Source organism: Anguilla rostrata, chromosome 4 (assembly GCF_018555375.3).
Source record: "Anguilla rostrata isolate EN2019 chromosome 4, ASM1855537v3, whole genome shotgun sequence".
In the NCBI taxonomy this organism is placed as follows: domain Eukaryota; kingdom Metazoa; phylum Chordata; class Actinopteri; order Anguilliformes; family Anguillidae; genus Anguilla; species Anguilla rostrata.
Window position 1 is genome coordinate 54,081,489 of NC_057936.1, and position 16,142 is coordinate 54,097,630.

General features: G+C 43.1%; 1 protein-coding gene across 1 annotated transcript; it reads left to right on the top strand.

The window, feature by feature from the left end:
- The first annotated feature begins 1,931 nt into the window (after positions 1–1,931).
- LOC135253648 (exocyst complex component 3-like) lies at positions 1,932–15,838 on the top strand. Its single transcript, XM_064333217.1, has 13 exons — positions 1,932–2,068; positions 3,637–3,799; positions 6,135–6,354; positions 10,151–10,832; positions 11,418–11,535; positions 12,180–12,305; positions 12,441–12,541; positions 13,138–13,248; positions 13,472–13,613; positions 13,898–14,020; positions 14,270–14,431; positions 14,811–14,932; positions 15,093–15,838. Exons 2-13 carry the CDS (start codon positions 3,656–3,658, stop codon positions 15,274–15,276), a joined length of 2,235 nt encoding a protein of 744 aa, XP_064189287.1. The 5' UTR covers positions 1,932–2,068; positions 3,637–3,655; the 3' UTR covers positions 15,277–15,838.
- The last annotated feature ends 304 nt before the right edge of the window (positions 15,839–16,142 follow it).

Sequence of the window (16,142 nt, forward strand, 5' to 3'; positions counted from 1 at the left end):
GGATATATTAGGGAGTGTTTTGTTTTTGCCAATGGAATTTGTGAAGTGACATTGTGGAAACAAATGTAGGAAGAGCTTCACAAACACCTAACTGCATGACTGCAGAGAGTGTTCTGATGGATCCCCTGTGGCTTTTCACTGTTCAGCACCTGGAAATGGGTCTGGAATCCTTGATAAATCATGTTCCAAAATAGCTTCAGAGCATTCAATTTTTTTCTGCAACAAAGACAGCCCTGGAGGATGATGCAATCATTTTCAACAGATATACCAAGTATATATCCTTCCATGCATTTATTCATCCATCCATTTATTTTGCAGTAACTTCTATATCAATTTATATATAGCTTATCAATTTATATATAACTTATAGCTGAGCTTAGGAAGCAAATGAACACACTGGACTAATTAGAAACACCTGTGAATACATTTGTTTCAAACATAATGGTGCCTTAAAATGGGGAGCTATATATAAAAAGTTCTGTAATTTCTACATGGTGAAACCAAAATGCATAAAAATACTCTTTATTAAAATGTGTCCTTTGCCACATGGGAATTGTTTGATTACAAATCTAATATTGCAGAGTGCAGAGCCAAATCAAGAAAAACATGTATTTGTCCCAAACATTATGGAGCTCACTGTTTATTCTTACTTGACTTTTAATTCTATTCCTATTAAAGCTACTATCATTTTAACTGTTACAGTAATATTTATGCATAGGTTAGTTTATACCACTTCTGAAGCTATAATTGGTGATGATTATCCTATTTTGTGTGCTCTTTTATACAATTAAAACATTATTTATCAGCCAATGAATCATTAAATATAATTAAGCTGCAGCTTTATGCGTCGATAAGGAAACATGAGCACAACAGATAGCGGGGGAGTCCTTGTAATATTTGAAGTCTCAACTTGGAAATCTTACTTTACATTCAATGCTGAAATTGCAGTGTTCCAAACCACAAAAAGGAAGTGTAAAATTATTCCAAAATATTATCGAAAATACAAACCGAATGAAGAGCAGAGTCGACTAGAGTGCTGCTTCACCGGGTTCATGAAAAATTCCACGCTAGAGGCGTTTCCTTTCTGGATCTCTATCTGAATTTCCACAATGTGCTGCTGAGGTCTGTGTGTCACTGGGCTAGGAGAAGACAGATTTTTTCAGTTGTGTGGAAAAGTGTGCAAAAGAGGGGACATAATTGTGCTCTGTTTTTGGAATTCATTTTAATATCCGGGTTTTGACGGCAAGTCTGTTCACTGTTACATATCTTCCCAAATTACAACTGGCATGTCAGGGCAAACACAAACACACACCAGTGCAGGGAATTAGTGGCATTTATAATCCCTCTTATTACTGGCAGATTTTAAATTGCAGATAAAAAGATACATTGCGAGCTGACAATGCCTAGTTTTTCCCACAGTGCAACCTATATTATCTCACATGCTAATGTATTCAGATTTAAAAACTGATGCTTTATTTCCCGCTGAGATTGGATCTAACAATCCATTGTAAATTTGAACTTTTACTTTTAAATATCTCTAATCATAAGTTTTTGTGTACAAAACCCTAGGCCTAACACACACACTGTTCTACAGGAACATCCATCCTAGGAAGCAAATGAATTTCCGTTTCAAATTAAGGTGGGTAAGTCTCACTATGGACTTTATTTAGTCTGTGGAGAGTCTTGTCTATCACTTTGAATACAGTAATTCATCAAATGATGTTTGTTTTTTTTATGTAACACTTTACATATTGATAATTGATGTCAAGTTTTAAGCGATTTATTTGTTTATTTATTAATATTATTATTTTTACATCTCTCAAATAAACGTTATTACAGAGTTTTATGCAGGTAAACATTTCAGAGAAGTGTTTAGGTTTCGGGTTAAATTTTTACTACAATTCCTAGAATGCAACGCGCCCACTGTCCGGAAGTGTGTAGATGGCCTGCTGTGCTCAAGAAATCAACTTTCAGGAAGAGACCTGTCAATACAAATAGCTAACTAGCTAGCGAGGCAGCTAATATGTAAAACATTTGTTTAAAAGCGGATAAAGGATATTTCTGTCAGGTAGGTGCACATGGCATTCATCTTGCTTATAATTTACCAAGACAACTATATTGTACGAAGGGTAAATGTTTCCTGAAAACGGGCCAACTAGTCTCGACTAGCTTACTAGGGCCTCCGTGTTTTTTACGCTAATGAGATCTGCCTAGGTCGCTCATAGCATTGTTTACTTGTGCACTTATTGTATTGTTTGTTTAACTAAACAATTCGTGTTCAAACAAAGCTACATCATAACCAGATTGTGCTTACTGTGCATACAATGTATTTGTCGATAACTAGTTTTGTGCTATGTAACTTTAGAAAGAAAACGAAGTTGTGTAGCTAACTTATCCATTAGACTACGCTATATCAAACTTGAGAGTAGCGCGCAAGTACAAACGATAACGTTAGCTAGTTGCATTGGGGCGTTCCTTACTTGGACAAAAGGCAAATTGTCTAACTATTATCGTAAAATTTTAATTCTACCTAACTTCGTGCAAACTAGCTAATTTTATCTGGGGTTTGTGCTGGTAACTGATGAATACTTAAGAACATAGCAGACAGACAATTTATATGCGAAATAATTTACCAAGTTGAATAGTCACATGCTGTGTCACTCAAAGTTCAGACCAGTGCTTTAGTCTAGCTGGGCTAATGCAATGAATCATAAAATCGCCTCCTAAACAAGCACGATCGGTCCTCATTTCGACGTTAGCTACATTCGTATTGACGTGATGCGATGAATGTAAATAAATATCACGTGTCATTGTTGGGGAGGACCATGTAGAATCTGCGGTTGTAGATACCTTTTAATCTTAACAACGTTGATAATGTGTCGTTTCATTAAAAACCTAATGTATTTTTGTTTCAGAGTTTGGTGGTACTAAATAGTAATACGTGAATATAAACACAATTAAGTGCAGTCCCTTTGTCAGACTGTAATAAATTACTGAGTACTGTGTCCAAGTAGATTTCAGTAATGGACAGCACCATTGAAGGCCTCTAAGTTCTCCGGACAACGGCAGCAAGACTAATTTGGAGTATATCAGACTTATTAATTATGAAGACGGTGTTAAGGCATACGTAATCTCTGTAGGGTTAGAAAATCTAAAGTTGAACATTCGTTTAACAGGATAACATATGTATTTCAATTGAATTTCACTTTGGTTGTGTCAGCAGAATAAGAGAACATATTTGGAAATTTGTTTAACCTAGATCTTGCACTGACAATAAAAATAATTTGATTCAGATTGGATTGACTTATATTGGACACAGCCAGGCTTGATTGCAGCCTGCCGTGTTGAATCTAATCCTCACTCATATTGAACTTTACCATCAGAGTGAGGTAGTCAGACTTTCTACTAGCACACTATGCCACAATCAATGGAAATTCTGGAAGAGATGAGAAAAAAGTTGTAGACATATCAATCTGGAAAGGGTTCAGAGCTATTTCTAAGGCTTTTGGACTCCACCGAACCACAGTGAGAGGCATTATCTCCGAACGGAGAACACTTGGAAGAATGTACTTGTGTCTGTACTTGAGAAAGTCTAACAAATAGTCTAATTAAGATTTTGTATGTGTTTGTGTTGAGTTGAGGGCCTGCCTTTGCCATGGAGGAGACTGATAGGGAGGCTGTTGCCACGGCGGTGCAGAGGGTTGCTGGGATGCTGCAGCGGCCAGACCAGCTGGACAAAGTGGAGCAGTATCGTCGGAGAGAGGCACGCAAGAAGGCCTCGGTGGAGGCCAGACTGAAGGTAACACAGCCACTGAGGACAAGGCTCACTCCGTCACCCATTTACTTATCCATTCACATACTCCTCTGTATACTTACTCACCCATTCATTAGCTCACTCACCCATCTATTCACTCATTCATCCATTTGCTCACTCACTCATTCATCCATTCACTCATTCACTTACTCATCCAGTCACTCACTCACTCATTCACCCAATCGCTTATGCAGTCACCCATCCATCCATTCACTCACTCTTCATACCCACCCATCCACTAATGCACTCACTCCCAGATAAACCATGATGGTCAAGTGTTAAAACTACTGTGAACCAGTTAAACCATGTGACTCTGGCTCTTTGTCCTATTTTTGGTGTGAAAATCGCAGCCTCCTCTGTTTAGCTCTTCCTGGTTGAGGATAGAGTTTCAGCTTGCGTGCCGGCAACTGTAGCTGAGCCTTTCCCACCCTTTCGTTTTCCAACCAAAGATATCTGTGGTAAACGCTAAATCCAGGCCCAGTCTGCAGAAAATTCTATTATGCGTTTCCTTCCGAAACTGGAATGTCTCTAAAGTGTAAACAGAAACATAACCATTGGTCATGGCTTTGACACAGCTTAGGGCTATCCAACTGTATTTTCAAAGTAAACAAAAGCCTTTAAGGTGATATAGAGGATACTTGACTCTTGCTGTAAAACTTAGCCAGAGATATTTTATTGTGGTGTCAAGTTATTAACAAGTTAATTGTTGGGTTCATAATTTGTAAGTACAATGCATTCCCCCCTTGATCCTGTGAAATTTATTTAGTTTTTTTTTTCTTATGGAAATGATTATTATACTGTTTTCCAGTCATTAACCTACAGTCGAGACTTATAGCTACTACTTGAACTGTGGTTTTGGGGATAATATAATCAAGATGTATGCAGATTTACCACCTGTTGTTAATGTAGCTTGACACTGCAGTCTCAAATTTCCAATCATTCTCAATCCAGGAAGGATAAACAGAGTGTATTTATGAAGTCAGTTTTAAATTTTAGCAGTCCCGTTGCTAACAAGCTGTTTAAATGCTAATCACCATGTTCATACATCATTCTTTTGATTAGATCATTTATATATCTCAAAACGCACTCAATCTGCGGTACATCTTACGAATGAGTGGTGAAAGAATTCTTAGCTTTACTACACACATGGTTTACATTTGCGTAAGTGTATACCAATTTAGCTGAATTGGCTCGGAAACGAAGCATGGGATGTACATATTCATAACGTGCCTGTTTTGCTGCTGAATTTGGCTTGATCACATTATGATAAAGTCTGGATTTAATTAGAAATGTCCACACTGAATGCAGTCCAGACTCCAGACATCACGTGTTTTGGAGGAAAATGAGGCTATGTTGTGATAAGATGATGACCAGCATCAGTGGCGAAAGCCCTGTGCAAGATTTTTTTACAGGGCCTCTCTCATTCTCAGACACACGCGAACATGTGCACCATTAGGCCTTGACAATGTGTTAGGTTGTACAAGTTATGATTTAGGCCATTGGGAATGTCAAGGTCAAGGTAGACATCAGAACCCTGAACAAGAGCCCGACAGTGCTTAGCTGCAGGCTGGTGGAAACGTTTGTTTCAGTGACTGTTTGTCAACATCAGAACTGGCTAGCCCAATAGTTTGCTTTGGCCTACACAACACATCAGACCAAAAAGGTGCTCCAAAGGTGGTCCAAAACTAACTACAGTTTTTTTGGATATACATGACAGTAAAGAGTGCTCTCTAGTGATTTAAATGTGTGAGAAGTTTGCCTTTTCCTTTGGAGGTGGCATTATCATCCTCAAACTGTTAGGCCGCACAAGCTATGAAATGACGTCATGGCAGTTTAGCGGGTGAAAGTATTGCTGACGAGATCGCGTGACCTGTCTGACTGTCGTTGGGTAAGGTGATTACCTGAGGAGCGGCGTTAATGAATTCTCAGGATTGACCACGGCTTCATCGCTGTCTCTGTGACCTCTGGTCTGATTAGATTCTCCTGAAGTTCGACGCTTGAAGGATTTGTACCTTGAATGGAAAATCTGTGAAGGCTGCAAAGTACCAATCAATCACAGCACTCGAGGCATGATCTTATGCCGGTATCTCTTAAGATTTATGAGATTGAGAAGCAGGAAATCCTCAGACAGTGCTTATTGAATGAGACATTAAACATTGAGCAGCAAAGTAGAAACACTGAAATTCTTTTTAGATGGTTTCTTATCAGATAAGGTGCTCATTAATCATAATGATAACTGTGGCAGTGACGGACGTCTCTGAGAATCTCTGTTGTGGAGCACTGATGTGGTGCTGACAGCAAGGCCCTCCTCTCTCACCAGGCAGCCATCCAGTCGCAGCTGGACGGGGTGCGCACGGGCCTCAGCCAGCTTCACAATGCCCTGGGCGACGTCAAGGACATCCAGAGCTCTCTGGCCGACGTCAGCAAAGACTGGAGGCAGAGCATCAACACCATTGAGAACCTGAAGGATGTGAAGGATGTGGTGGTACAGCACAGCCAACTAGCATCAGCTGTGGAGAACCTCAAGAACATCTTCTCAGGTACGAGAACCAGTAGTGCCTAGGGTTCACGAGTAGACACAGGTGAAAAATCTCCTGGGTAGTCTGTATGGCTGGCAAAGTGGCTTCTGGTGTTCACACTCTTGCTTTTCTGGTCACATCACCTATAATAACGATCATATTTTTCTGTGATTGCAATAAATGGCCTGTACCTCAAAGAAGGAGATTATAAGTTACTTAAACCCCATGTCAGTATCCCTTACTAATTTTTTGTGTTTATTACGGAATGTATTTGTCTGAAAATTGGCATGTAGTCCTAATTAAATGCATTTACAATGTTAGTGGATGGAAAGTCCTGGAAAAGGGATTAAATGAACAACTTGGACTAATGGAAATGTAAGTTTCAGCAGTATAAGTTTCAGGAAAAATTCATATTTTACCTTCAATATTAATTTTACCTGAAACGTATATTGCTATTGGTTGTCTCTAAGACGTTATTAAATGGATTACCATTATTTGAAGTATGTTAATGTCAGGGTTGGGCTCTATTCCATTTAAATTCAGAAAATTTAGGAAATGAATTGAAATTAAATTCATTAATTGAACATTTATTTCAATGCATCTCCTGAATTGACTGAATTGAATTGGATTTGACCCCGGCCCTGGCTAATGTCAGTTATGAGGTTTTGTTCAATAAAGGGTTTTAATACTTGAAGTAAATTGAATCCATGTTTATCCCCACTGGTGCTTAGTGCCTGAACATTGAAAGTTCCCTGAGAGCTCACTTTTAGATGTTAATTCAAATATATAAAACAACGTTTCTCAGTGTTCAAGAAGTCTTAAGGGGTAGTTACTGAAGTGTGCTGACATTGTTAGACAAAACGCCTCAATATTCTATGCATGATGCATTCATCTTTTTTTTTAATGTTTTTGACTTTGAAATTCATCATTTGAATGTAGCTGACACATTAAGTGATTTTTTTAAAACCTAATAGCTGCTTGCAAATAGCATGAGGACACAACTAGATGTTGGTTTTTATTGAGTATAACAGAGTCTTATATGAAGTTTCTGCACTCTCCCTAGCTCAAGGTAAAGCAATTCTGCTGTACATAATAGTCACCTCCACAGGGGATGTTAATCCTTGAGCGCTTACGGTAAGGTAATTCACTTGAGTATTGGGTAAATGTTTGGGTTTTATGTCCTGAACATATAAAGGTTCTCCTCATTGTCCTCGTTGATTTCTTTCCACTTTGAAGGGAGAATCACAGCGTGACAAAGGTCACCAACAAGAGGTTGTTGCCAGTAATGTAACTTTAGGGTATAATAATGTGGCTTTTGTAGTGCAGGAACATCCAGCCACTGGGTCATTGACATTGAACAGATTTTCACTGCATCAATATTTAATAAATATCATATTTCAAGTACTGTAACATTGTTGCCTGTGATGAAATGAGTCGTTGAGTCTAGAGAATTTCCTTATTAGTGAAACCTATGGCTGAATGTTACTGAATTATCGGCTTTTAGTGTGTAAATGCCATATTAAACATGTCTTGTTTGCTGTGAGCAGCTCAGTTCAAATTGAGGTTTTCCATGCTTCACCGTGGGGTTTACTTGCATACCAGGAAATCCCTGTAGTGCTAATCCTTAGATCACACCAACTGAACACACATTGTTCAGGCAGGAGCACAAGTGGGGATTATGAGCCAGCTATTGTACCTTGACCCCTGGAAAGACCCTGATGGGGAGAGATTACACTGAAAGTAGCCGAGTTAAGCTGCTCCGATCTGTAATTGTGCGGAAATGCCCTATGCAAGGCACAGAGGATTGCTTGGAGGTGCTTTGTGGCCGATACTGTTACTGGTATATGCTACTCACACTATATTGTGCACAAGGTGCTGCTAAAGTGCTAGTCTCCAGTTTGTCTGGATACTGCAAAAAACTCTTTTCAATTCCAGTTAAATTGTAGCTCTGGTAGTGTTGTCATACCCAGAGCTGTTAACTGATTAATAATGGCTGAATAGAACATATTGCCTCTCACAACACAAACACAGTGTTAAGCACAGTTGGTTAATATTTGTTTTTGTTGTATTTCATTATTTATTTTTTATTATTAATTCCAAACAATTGTAATGCCAGAATTTTACCAAGAAGTTCATATTTTGTAATTGGACACTTCATGTTTTGAGGGATTATTTACCTATTATTTAAACTAATGATAGGCCTAATCACCAAATTATTAAAGAACCTAAGCACATGTATTCAGCAACCTTAATTAAGCAAGAGATTGGCAGCAGCAAACAGCAGCATTCACAGGGGTCCCCAGGACCCATATTGAGAACTACTGAGTCATCCGCATTGGCACATTGGCCATCCTTGTGCTGTCCTTTCCATCCAATGCAAATGACATGTTCAGTGCCTAGTTTCCCTCTCTCTATTTACTGAAGGGAATATGGCTTAAAACCATAGTATAGGGAAAGCAAGGACAAGAGGTGATGCCAGGTTCAAACTGGGATGCACAGGGCTGTGAACATCGTCTGTGTTGCGGCGTTGCTCGGATACAATGCCCTCTTGCTACTCTGGCTCACGCTGTTCATAGATTCCAATGCACTCATAGACAAAGGATTCCTAATTTTACTTAAAAACACTTAAAAAACAATCATAAATATGACAAGAATATACAATCGTACATTTTTGTTGTTGAATGAAAAAACAAGCTATGTGTGTAGGTCCATTTCCAGTGAAATGGCCAGCGACAGGGCTGTTAATATTATAGTATTTTGATCTTGGTTGAGTAAGAGAGTCGGATCCCCTGGGTCATCTTTACTTATCTGTCTTTCCTTGCTAGATGCTCTTTGAATCAGTGACATCAATGGCAGGCCTGTCACATAGGATGAACTCTGTCATCCGTTATTCTTTATGGTGCGCCTGAGAAATGCAGCACCCCGGGGCTTTTTAGGGGGCAGTTCTCAGAAATTACATGGTAATCAGTGAAAGTCCCAAGATGTAAAGAGACATTTCATTAATTTCAGCAGAATTGAGCAGTCGACTGTCGGTGGTTTAATTTGAAGAGAAACCTGACTGTGTAACTGTAAGCAGGGGCACTGGGAGACCTGAGAGACAATGGCCGATGCACCGCGGTGTCAGAAGTCCTTTTGGCCCCACACACCCACTCACACTGAGTCGTGTTAAATATTTCAGCGTAGGCTACGTCCTGTAGCCAGCGCTTCTGACCTTTCCCTGAGCGCCTGTGGGGGGCATTCACGCTAATACTGTGTGCGGTAATTCACGCTGGGCATTCATGCTAATACTGTGTGCGGTAATTCACGCTGGGCATTCACGCTAATACTGTGTGCGGTAATTCACGCTGGGCATTCATGCTAATACTGTGTGCGGTAATTCACGCTGGGCATTCATGCTAATACTGTGTGCGGTAATTCACGCTGGGCATTCACGCTAATAGTGTGTGCTGTCCTGTTTCATGCAGTGTTGTGCACAGAGCTGGGTCTGTTAAAAAGCATCGCGGGAGAGAATGTAGAATGAAAGATTTTCATCCCTCGCTTTGCCTTTTCTGCTTCCCCCCCATTCTCTCTTTCTTTTTCTCAGTCCTTCCTTTCTTCTCTCTGACCCGCCCGTCAAAGATTTTGGGGGGAGTAATTGCAGATTAGACGGATGTTAGCATGCGGCTTAGTCCCCCGTTACTGTATATGCAGCTCGATGGAAGAGCTGCGGTCCATATGTAGTAAACAGCAGTAGACCTTGTGATAAACAAATCCGGCAGCACCGATGCATTAACACACAAGCAGTCTCACGCGTTGTGCGTTCCCACTCCGCCCGCAGTGCCAGAGATCGTGGAGGAGACGCAGGGGCTGATCGAGCAGGCTGAGCTGCTGCAGGCGCACCGCAAGCTGATGGACCTGGAGTGCTCGCGCGACGACCTGATGTACGAGCAGTACCGCATGGACAGCCAGAACACCCGCGACATGGGCCTGATCCGCGGCTACTTCGGCGACGTGCAGCGCCTGTCCGAGGAGCTGGCCAAGCAGCTGTGGATGGTGCTGCAGCGCTCGATGGTGACGGTGCGCCGCGACCCCACCATGCTGGTGTCGGTGGTGCGCGTCATCGAGCGCGAGGAGAAGATCGACCGGCGCATGCTGGACCGCCAGCGGCAGACGGGCTTCATCCCGCCGGGCCGCCCCAAGGACTGGAAGAGGAAGATGTTCGAGGTGCTGGAGCGGACGGTGAGCGCGCGCATCGAGGGCGCCCAGTCCGAGACCCGCGAGGTGGACAAGATGTGGCTGGTGCGGCTGCTGGAGATCACGCGGCGGAACGTTCTGGACGACCTGCTGGTGGTGAAGAGCCTGATGGCGCAGTGCTTCCCCCCGCACTACAACGCCTTCCGGGTCTTCTTCGACCTCTACCACAGCTCCCTCTCGTCCCGCATCCAGGAGCTGGCCACCGAGGACCTGGAGGCCAACGAGATCGTCTCCCTGCTCACCTGGGTGCTCAACACGTACACGAGGTAGCCGGCATGGCAGTTCTCATATTCCTTCTCTCTCTCTCCACACCCCCCAAAAATCACACTGCCCTGCCTGCTGTATACATTTGGTGGCTTTAGTATTGGTACAAGACCTGACCTGAGCACCAGACCTGGCTCAGATGCTTATTTGAAAAGCTTTAGTTCATTTTAATGACATAAGAAAACATAAAAAAGAGTTTTTAAAAGGGGCCTAAAGGAAGTCTCAGTCTCCACTGCTCTGGAGCTGTGAAAATTCCTTTAGTTTTTAGCCTGTGTGTGCTATCAGCCGGTCACTCACTAATCTGGTTCCACACGTTAGCAGACTCATGCCCGAGAGGCACTGACGTTTAGACGTGGTGTTTTCAGGAACGGCTTCATCCTGAGCATGAGAAAGGCAGGAAAAGCCATTTAGCGTAGCGTTTGGCATAGGAGGGCATGGCGAGACAGACAGCAGTACCTGGACGATGCTGTCCTGGGTGCTGGCACAGGGATCCGTTTTCAGCGTGTGGCCATGGCGGGACGCTCCGGAGCATTCCGGAAACGGCTTGGCCCCGCTGTCAGCACGCCGCCTCCGCTCTTGTGTTTCAGCCCAGAGATGATGGGCCACCCCGAGCTCTTCCTGGAGCGTGACATCAGCCAGCTGGAGCCTCTCCTCCCCAGGGAGGTGGTGGATGGTCTGCTCAGCAAGTACATCCAGACCTTCACGGTCAGTCCCGCTCCGCCCCGGCCCACACTCTCCACGAGGGGGCGCTAACGCTCCACACACAAGGCTGTAATCATGTCTGACACCACCTGCGAATTAGGTTTAACACAAACCACTGTTTTAGGACTGCCATCATCACACATATAGCCATTTGTTTGGTGATAGTCCAGTCATTGGTTTAGTGAACACACGTTCAGCCATTTTAACCATCATGGCAGTCGTACAAGTGGGTCAGTTCCCTTCATTACTTATGTTCAGCCTTCTAGGTGGGGGCCACTTTGGATGGAGGCATTAGTGAATGGGTCACCAGACATTTCTGAAGAAGACCACTGTACAGAGTTCTGCTCTGCCTAGCTGTTGACGCTTCTTTCATTGTATGCTGCTTTATGGGAATAATGGAATTATACTTGGAAAAACATGAACTACACAAAGTGTGATAAAACCGAGTGACAACCTCAGGGAGTTCTCTCAGTTCTCGAAAACATCAGATTAGAGAACAACAAAGTTCTCTAATCTTTACCTGACATAGTCTTTACCTGAAGTTGATGCACATTTAAAAATGGGAAACAATGGGTTTGTGTGCAAGTCATACAGTACTTTACTGTAAAAAGAAGACTCTCCTTCACTCTCTTCATTTCATCCGCCAGTCCAACATCACCGGCTGGCTCCGCAAGGCTCTGGAGACGGACAAGAAGGACTGGCAGAAGGAGACGGAGCCGGAGGCAGACCAAGACGGCTACTACCAGACCACACTTCCCGCCATTGTGTTCCAGGTACTAAATCTCTGGTCCTGTGGCCCACACTGACAGGGGGAAGGTTCCCTCCTCAAAACCGAGCCAGAGGTCAAGGCTAGGCCTTCTCTGGAGAGCACTGGTCTCTGAGCCCTGATGTTGTGTCCATGCCCTTAGATGTTTGAGCAGAATCTCCAAGTGGCTGCCCAGATCGACGAAACCTTCAAAGAGCAGGTGCTGCTGCTCTGCCTTAAGCAGATGAACTCATTCCTATACAGGTAAGACAGAGCACTGATGCCATATCCGACTGCAGGGAACGCCCCACAACAGATCTATAAACACATGCTCAAGATTAATAAGGTGTCCAAATTATCTCCCTCGGTTAAAGGGGAGTCCCTAATTTGGCTTATGGATATTTTCAGTTATATTTGGAAAATTCTCTCATATGGAAATTAGGGGTGCACCGATCGATCGGCCTTGGACCGGAACCCGGCCGGTTTTTCCTCCGTCACACGGGATCGGTGACCGGCAGGTTTACTTTCATTTCGGCCAATCTGTATTCCGGTTTTATGACGTAAGAAATGCGAGCTGCAGTAATGGGAATGCTGCTGCTATATCTTTACCAAAATTTGGAAACAATACAAAGTGTCTTGAAGCGGATATGAAAGGTCTGGTAATATAATAAATAATAATAATGATATTAATAAAAGTATCAAATGTAAAAAAAAGAAATCATGATCAGTGCACCCCTAATGGAAATGATAGGATTATATATACTGCTTAGCAATGTAATATAACAGTACTGGAGTGCCAATTCCCAATGAACAGCTTTTGCTTCTGTGATCCTCCTAATGTTGTCGATGTCATTATCCAGGTACCGGGAAGAAGCAATTGCCTACAAAGATGATCACTTGAAAGATCGGAAGCTGCCTCAGTGCTATGTCCAGTACATGATTGGCATCATCAACAACTGCCAAACATTTAAGTCAGTTCATTTCTGCCCTGACCTGAGTTCGGTGTTTAACTAAAAATGGAAAATTACTAAGTGATTTACTGAGCTAAAATAAGGACAACATTGTAGTTCTGTTCATATATTTACTTAAACAGAACTTACGAATGTTAAGTTATCAGTAGTTTCTCAATTAACTTGTGTATCACTTTGAAGCGTGAAATTGATTATATTAACAGATCTTTTGGATCTGTTTCAGGGTGTCAATAAACAGTTTGAAGAAGAAGTACTCCAAGAGGGTGGAGCCCACTCAGAACGACGCCGCCATCGTGAAGACGCTGGAGGAAGTGGCCAAAGATGGCTGCGCGTTCCTGCTCGATGAAGTCTTCTTGGATCTGGAGGTGAAACGGCGGGCAGTGTTCACGTAGTGTTGTCCACCGCTTGCTCTGAATTCGTCTGTAGGTTCGTGAGGCAGGCATGTGAAGGATGTAAGAAGCACAGATGTTCCCCTCTGCTAGGAAGTTCTGGACGGGCTTTTCTGAACGTCGCCGAACCTCGTTTTCGACTGAAACTTGTCTTCAAATGAAACATGACGTGCATAGCATGTAGAGAGCAGGGATGTTCCCCTTGTTGTCTGTGCTAGATAGTCCTGTACTAGATGTTCAACTGAGACTTGTCCTCACAGCAACACCTGAATGAGCTCCTGACAAGAAAGTGGCTCACCGGATCCAATGCAGTGGACACCATTTGTGTGACGGTTGAGGATTACTTCAATGACTTTGCTAAGATTAAGAAGCCTTACAATGAGGTATGTTTTAAAAGAGTGTTTTTAAGGCCTTCACATTACTGGAATGTCATTCATATGGAAAAATCACCCCTTGATTAAACGAGGATAAGTAAGAACCTCCATTCTTCTAGTACTTTATCTAATTTGCTTTGTGAAAAGCAGTTAGCTTTGCTCACAGCTTTCATTTCCTTCACCTTTTCTGGAAACTTAAGAGATTTCCCTCAGTCTATAAACCTACTGAAAGGCGGTGTGCGTATGTGTGTTTGGCAGGAGATGACGAGCAAGGCCCACCGCAGAGTGGTGATGGAGTACTTAAAGAGCGTGATGCAGAAGCGCATCTCCTTCAAAAACGCTGAGGAGCGGAAGGAGGGTGCCGACAGGATGATTAAGGAGGCGGAGCAGTTCAAGTTCCTGTTCAGGAAGCTCTCGGCTGTACGTTCCACTCTCGCGCCACCGGCATTTCACAGGCTGTGGTCTCTTTTTCATTTTCAAAGATTAATATACTCTGTCCTTTTGTTTTTTGTTTTGACCTACTTCACAAAAGTAACGTTTTATTGTGTTATAGTGGCGTACGTGGTTTCAATATGGGCAGTGCTTTTCCGTTCTGCGTAAAACCAGTGTCTCTTGCTCATGGTAGAACAGTTTCTTGTAATATCCATAGGACACTCTGTTGCTGCCTGTCCTTGTCCTGTATGGAGACTAACTGCACTACTGTCTTCAGCCTTACATTTCACACCTCTTTTTGTTAGTGCTCTCCCCAATTTAACTGTTTGCTAACCAGTGTGCCTCTTCCCTACCCATGATCCTCCAGGGTGACGACACTGACCATCTGTGTGGCAGCATATCAGCCATCGCTGAGGTGTTCAAACTCGTTGACCCCACCCTGCTCTACCTGGAAGTGTCCACTCTTGTCTCCAAGTACCCGGATATCAGGTAAACTGCTCGCCGAAAGCACTTTAAACTGTCTATACTGTAGACCGGCTCTTAGTGGAAATGTTTGTGTGGTGAAGGCAGCGTTAATTTCCTCTGTGCATTCTGGGAGTTGAAGGCTGAAGGATTTGAGAACTGACCTGTTCCCACTGTGACTCTGCAGGGAGGAGCACATCGCCGCCCTGCTGGCCGTGAGAGGGGATGCCAGTCGGGAAATGAGGCAGATGATCATCGAGACGCTGAACCAGAACAAGCCGTCTGTCAACACCAACTCCCGGCCCGTGTTCAGGGACGTTGCTGTCACCGCGTCCATGACCTCGATGACTGTGCCAAAACTGCTGAAATAACATCTGGAGCAAGACTGCACCCACCAACCTGTGACCGCACGATGTTGCAGTGTGGTTGAAACTACTTGTTTTCTATGCACTTTGAAGGGAAATGATTCCCGGACCAGTAGCTGAGATGCGCGTGAAAGCAGCAATATAAAAAATAAGCGGTATAAGGGAATGTTGGTTTTTACTTTTTTTTGTACTGATAGCGTGTTATCATTTGATACTTGATGTACAGACGACCTATCTCTACCAGCCTTTTTATCAGGTGCAAACAGGCCTTAAACCATACGGTAAACCCCGAGAACCACGGCTTTCAGAGATGTACATCTGTGAAAAGAATGAGTGCTAAAGGATTGTGTGCTGTTTTTTTGTAATTTACCATGTTAACGTGTCATACTGGATGTAGAGGACAATCCATGCTCGTCCCAGCCTTCATTTAAGTGTAGTCAGGTCTGAAATCATGTATAAACTCTCCTCTTTGCGATTTACTGGTCTTTTTCAGAAGGACCGCTTGATTGTAGGTCTGTAAGAGGTCTGTAAGATTGCCTTATTAAAACAATTCAATCACTTTTGCCAATTCCCTGTCTCCATTAGTTTTTCACTCCCTGCTTGGATCGTTCGGAATTCTACTCAGTTCTCTGAGGGCACGTCATAATTCCCAGAGCTATGCAAATAATAATTGTAAGTCTGTCCCATCCTCAATCAGTGAATGTGTGAGCATGGATGTCCTCCAGTGAGCATGCAGCAGCTGCTGCTGCTTTTCCCTCTGCAGGCTGCCAGGTGAGCTGCGTGCTTACTGTGCACGGCTTGCATGGCTGGCGCCCCGGCCGAACAGCGGGCATGACTATGACGATACGGGGAAACGACTGCCAGCGCAACCC

Bases quoted from the DNA above. Each gene is read 5' to 3' on its own strand.
- LOC135253648 (XM_064333217.1), top strand. From the start codon at position 3,656: ATGGAGGAGACTGATAGGGAGGCTGTTGCCACGGCGGTGCAGAGGGTT. The intron at 11,536-12,179 runs GTCAGTCCCGCT...TTCATCCGCCAG, and splicing joins AGTACATCCAGACCTTCACG to TCCAACATCACCGGCTGGCT. The intron at 13,614-13,897 runs GTGAAACGGCGG...TTGTCCTCACAG, and splicing joins AAGTCTTCTTGGATCTGGAG to CAACACCTGAATGAGCTCCT.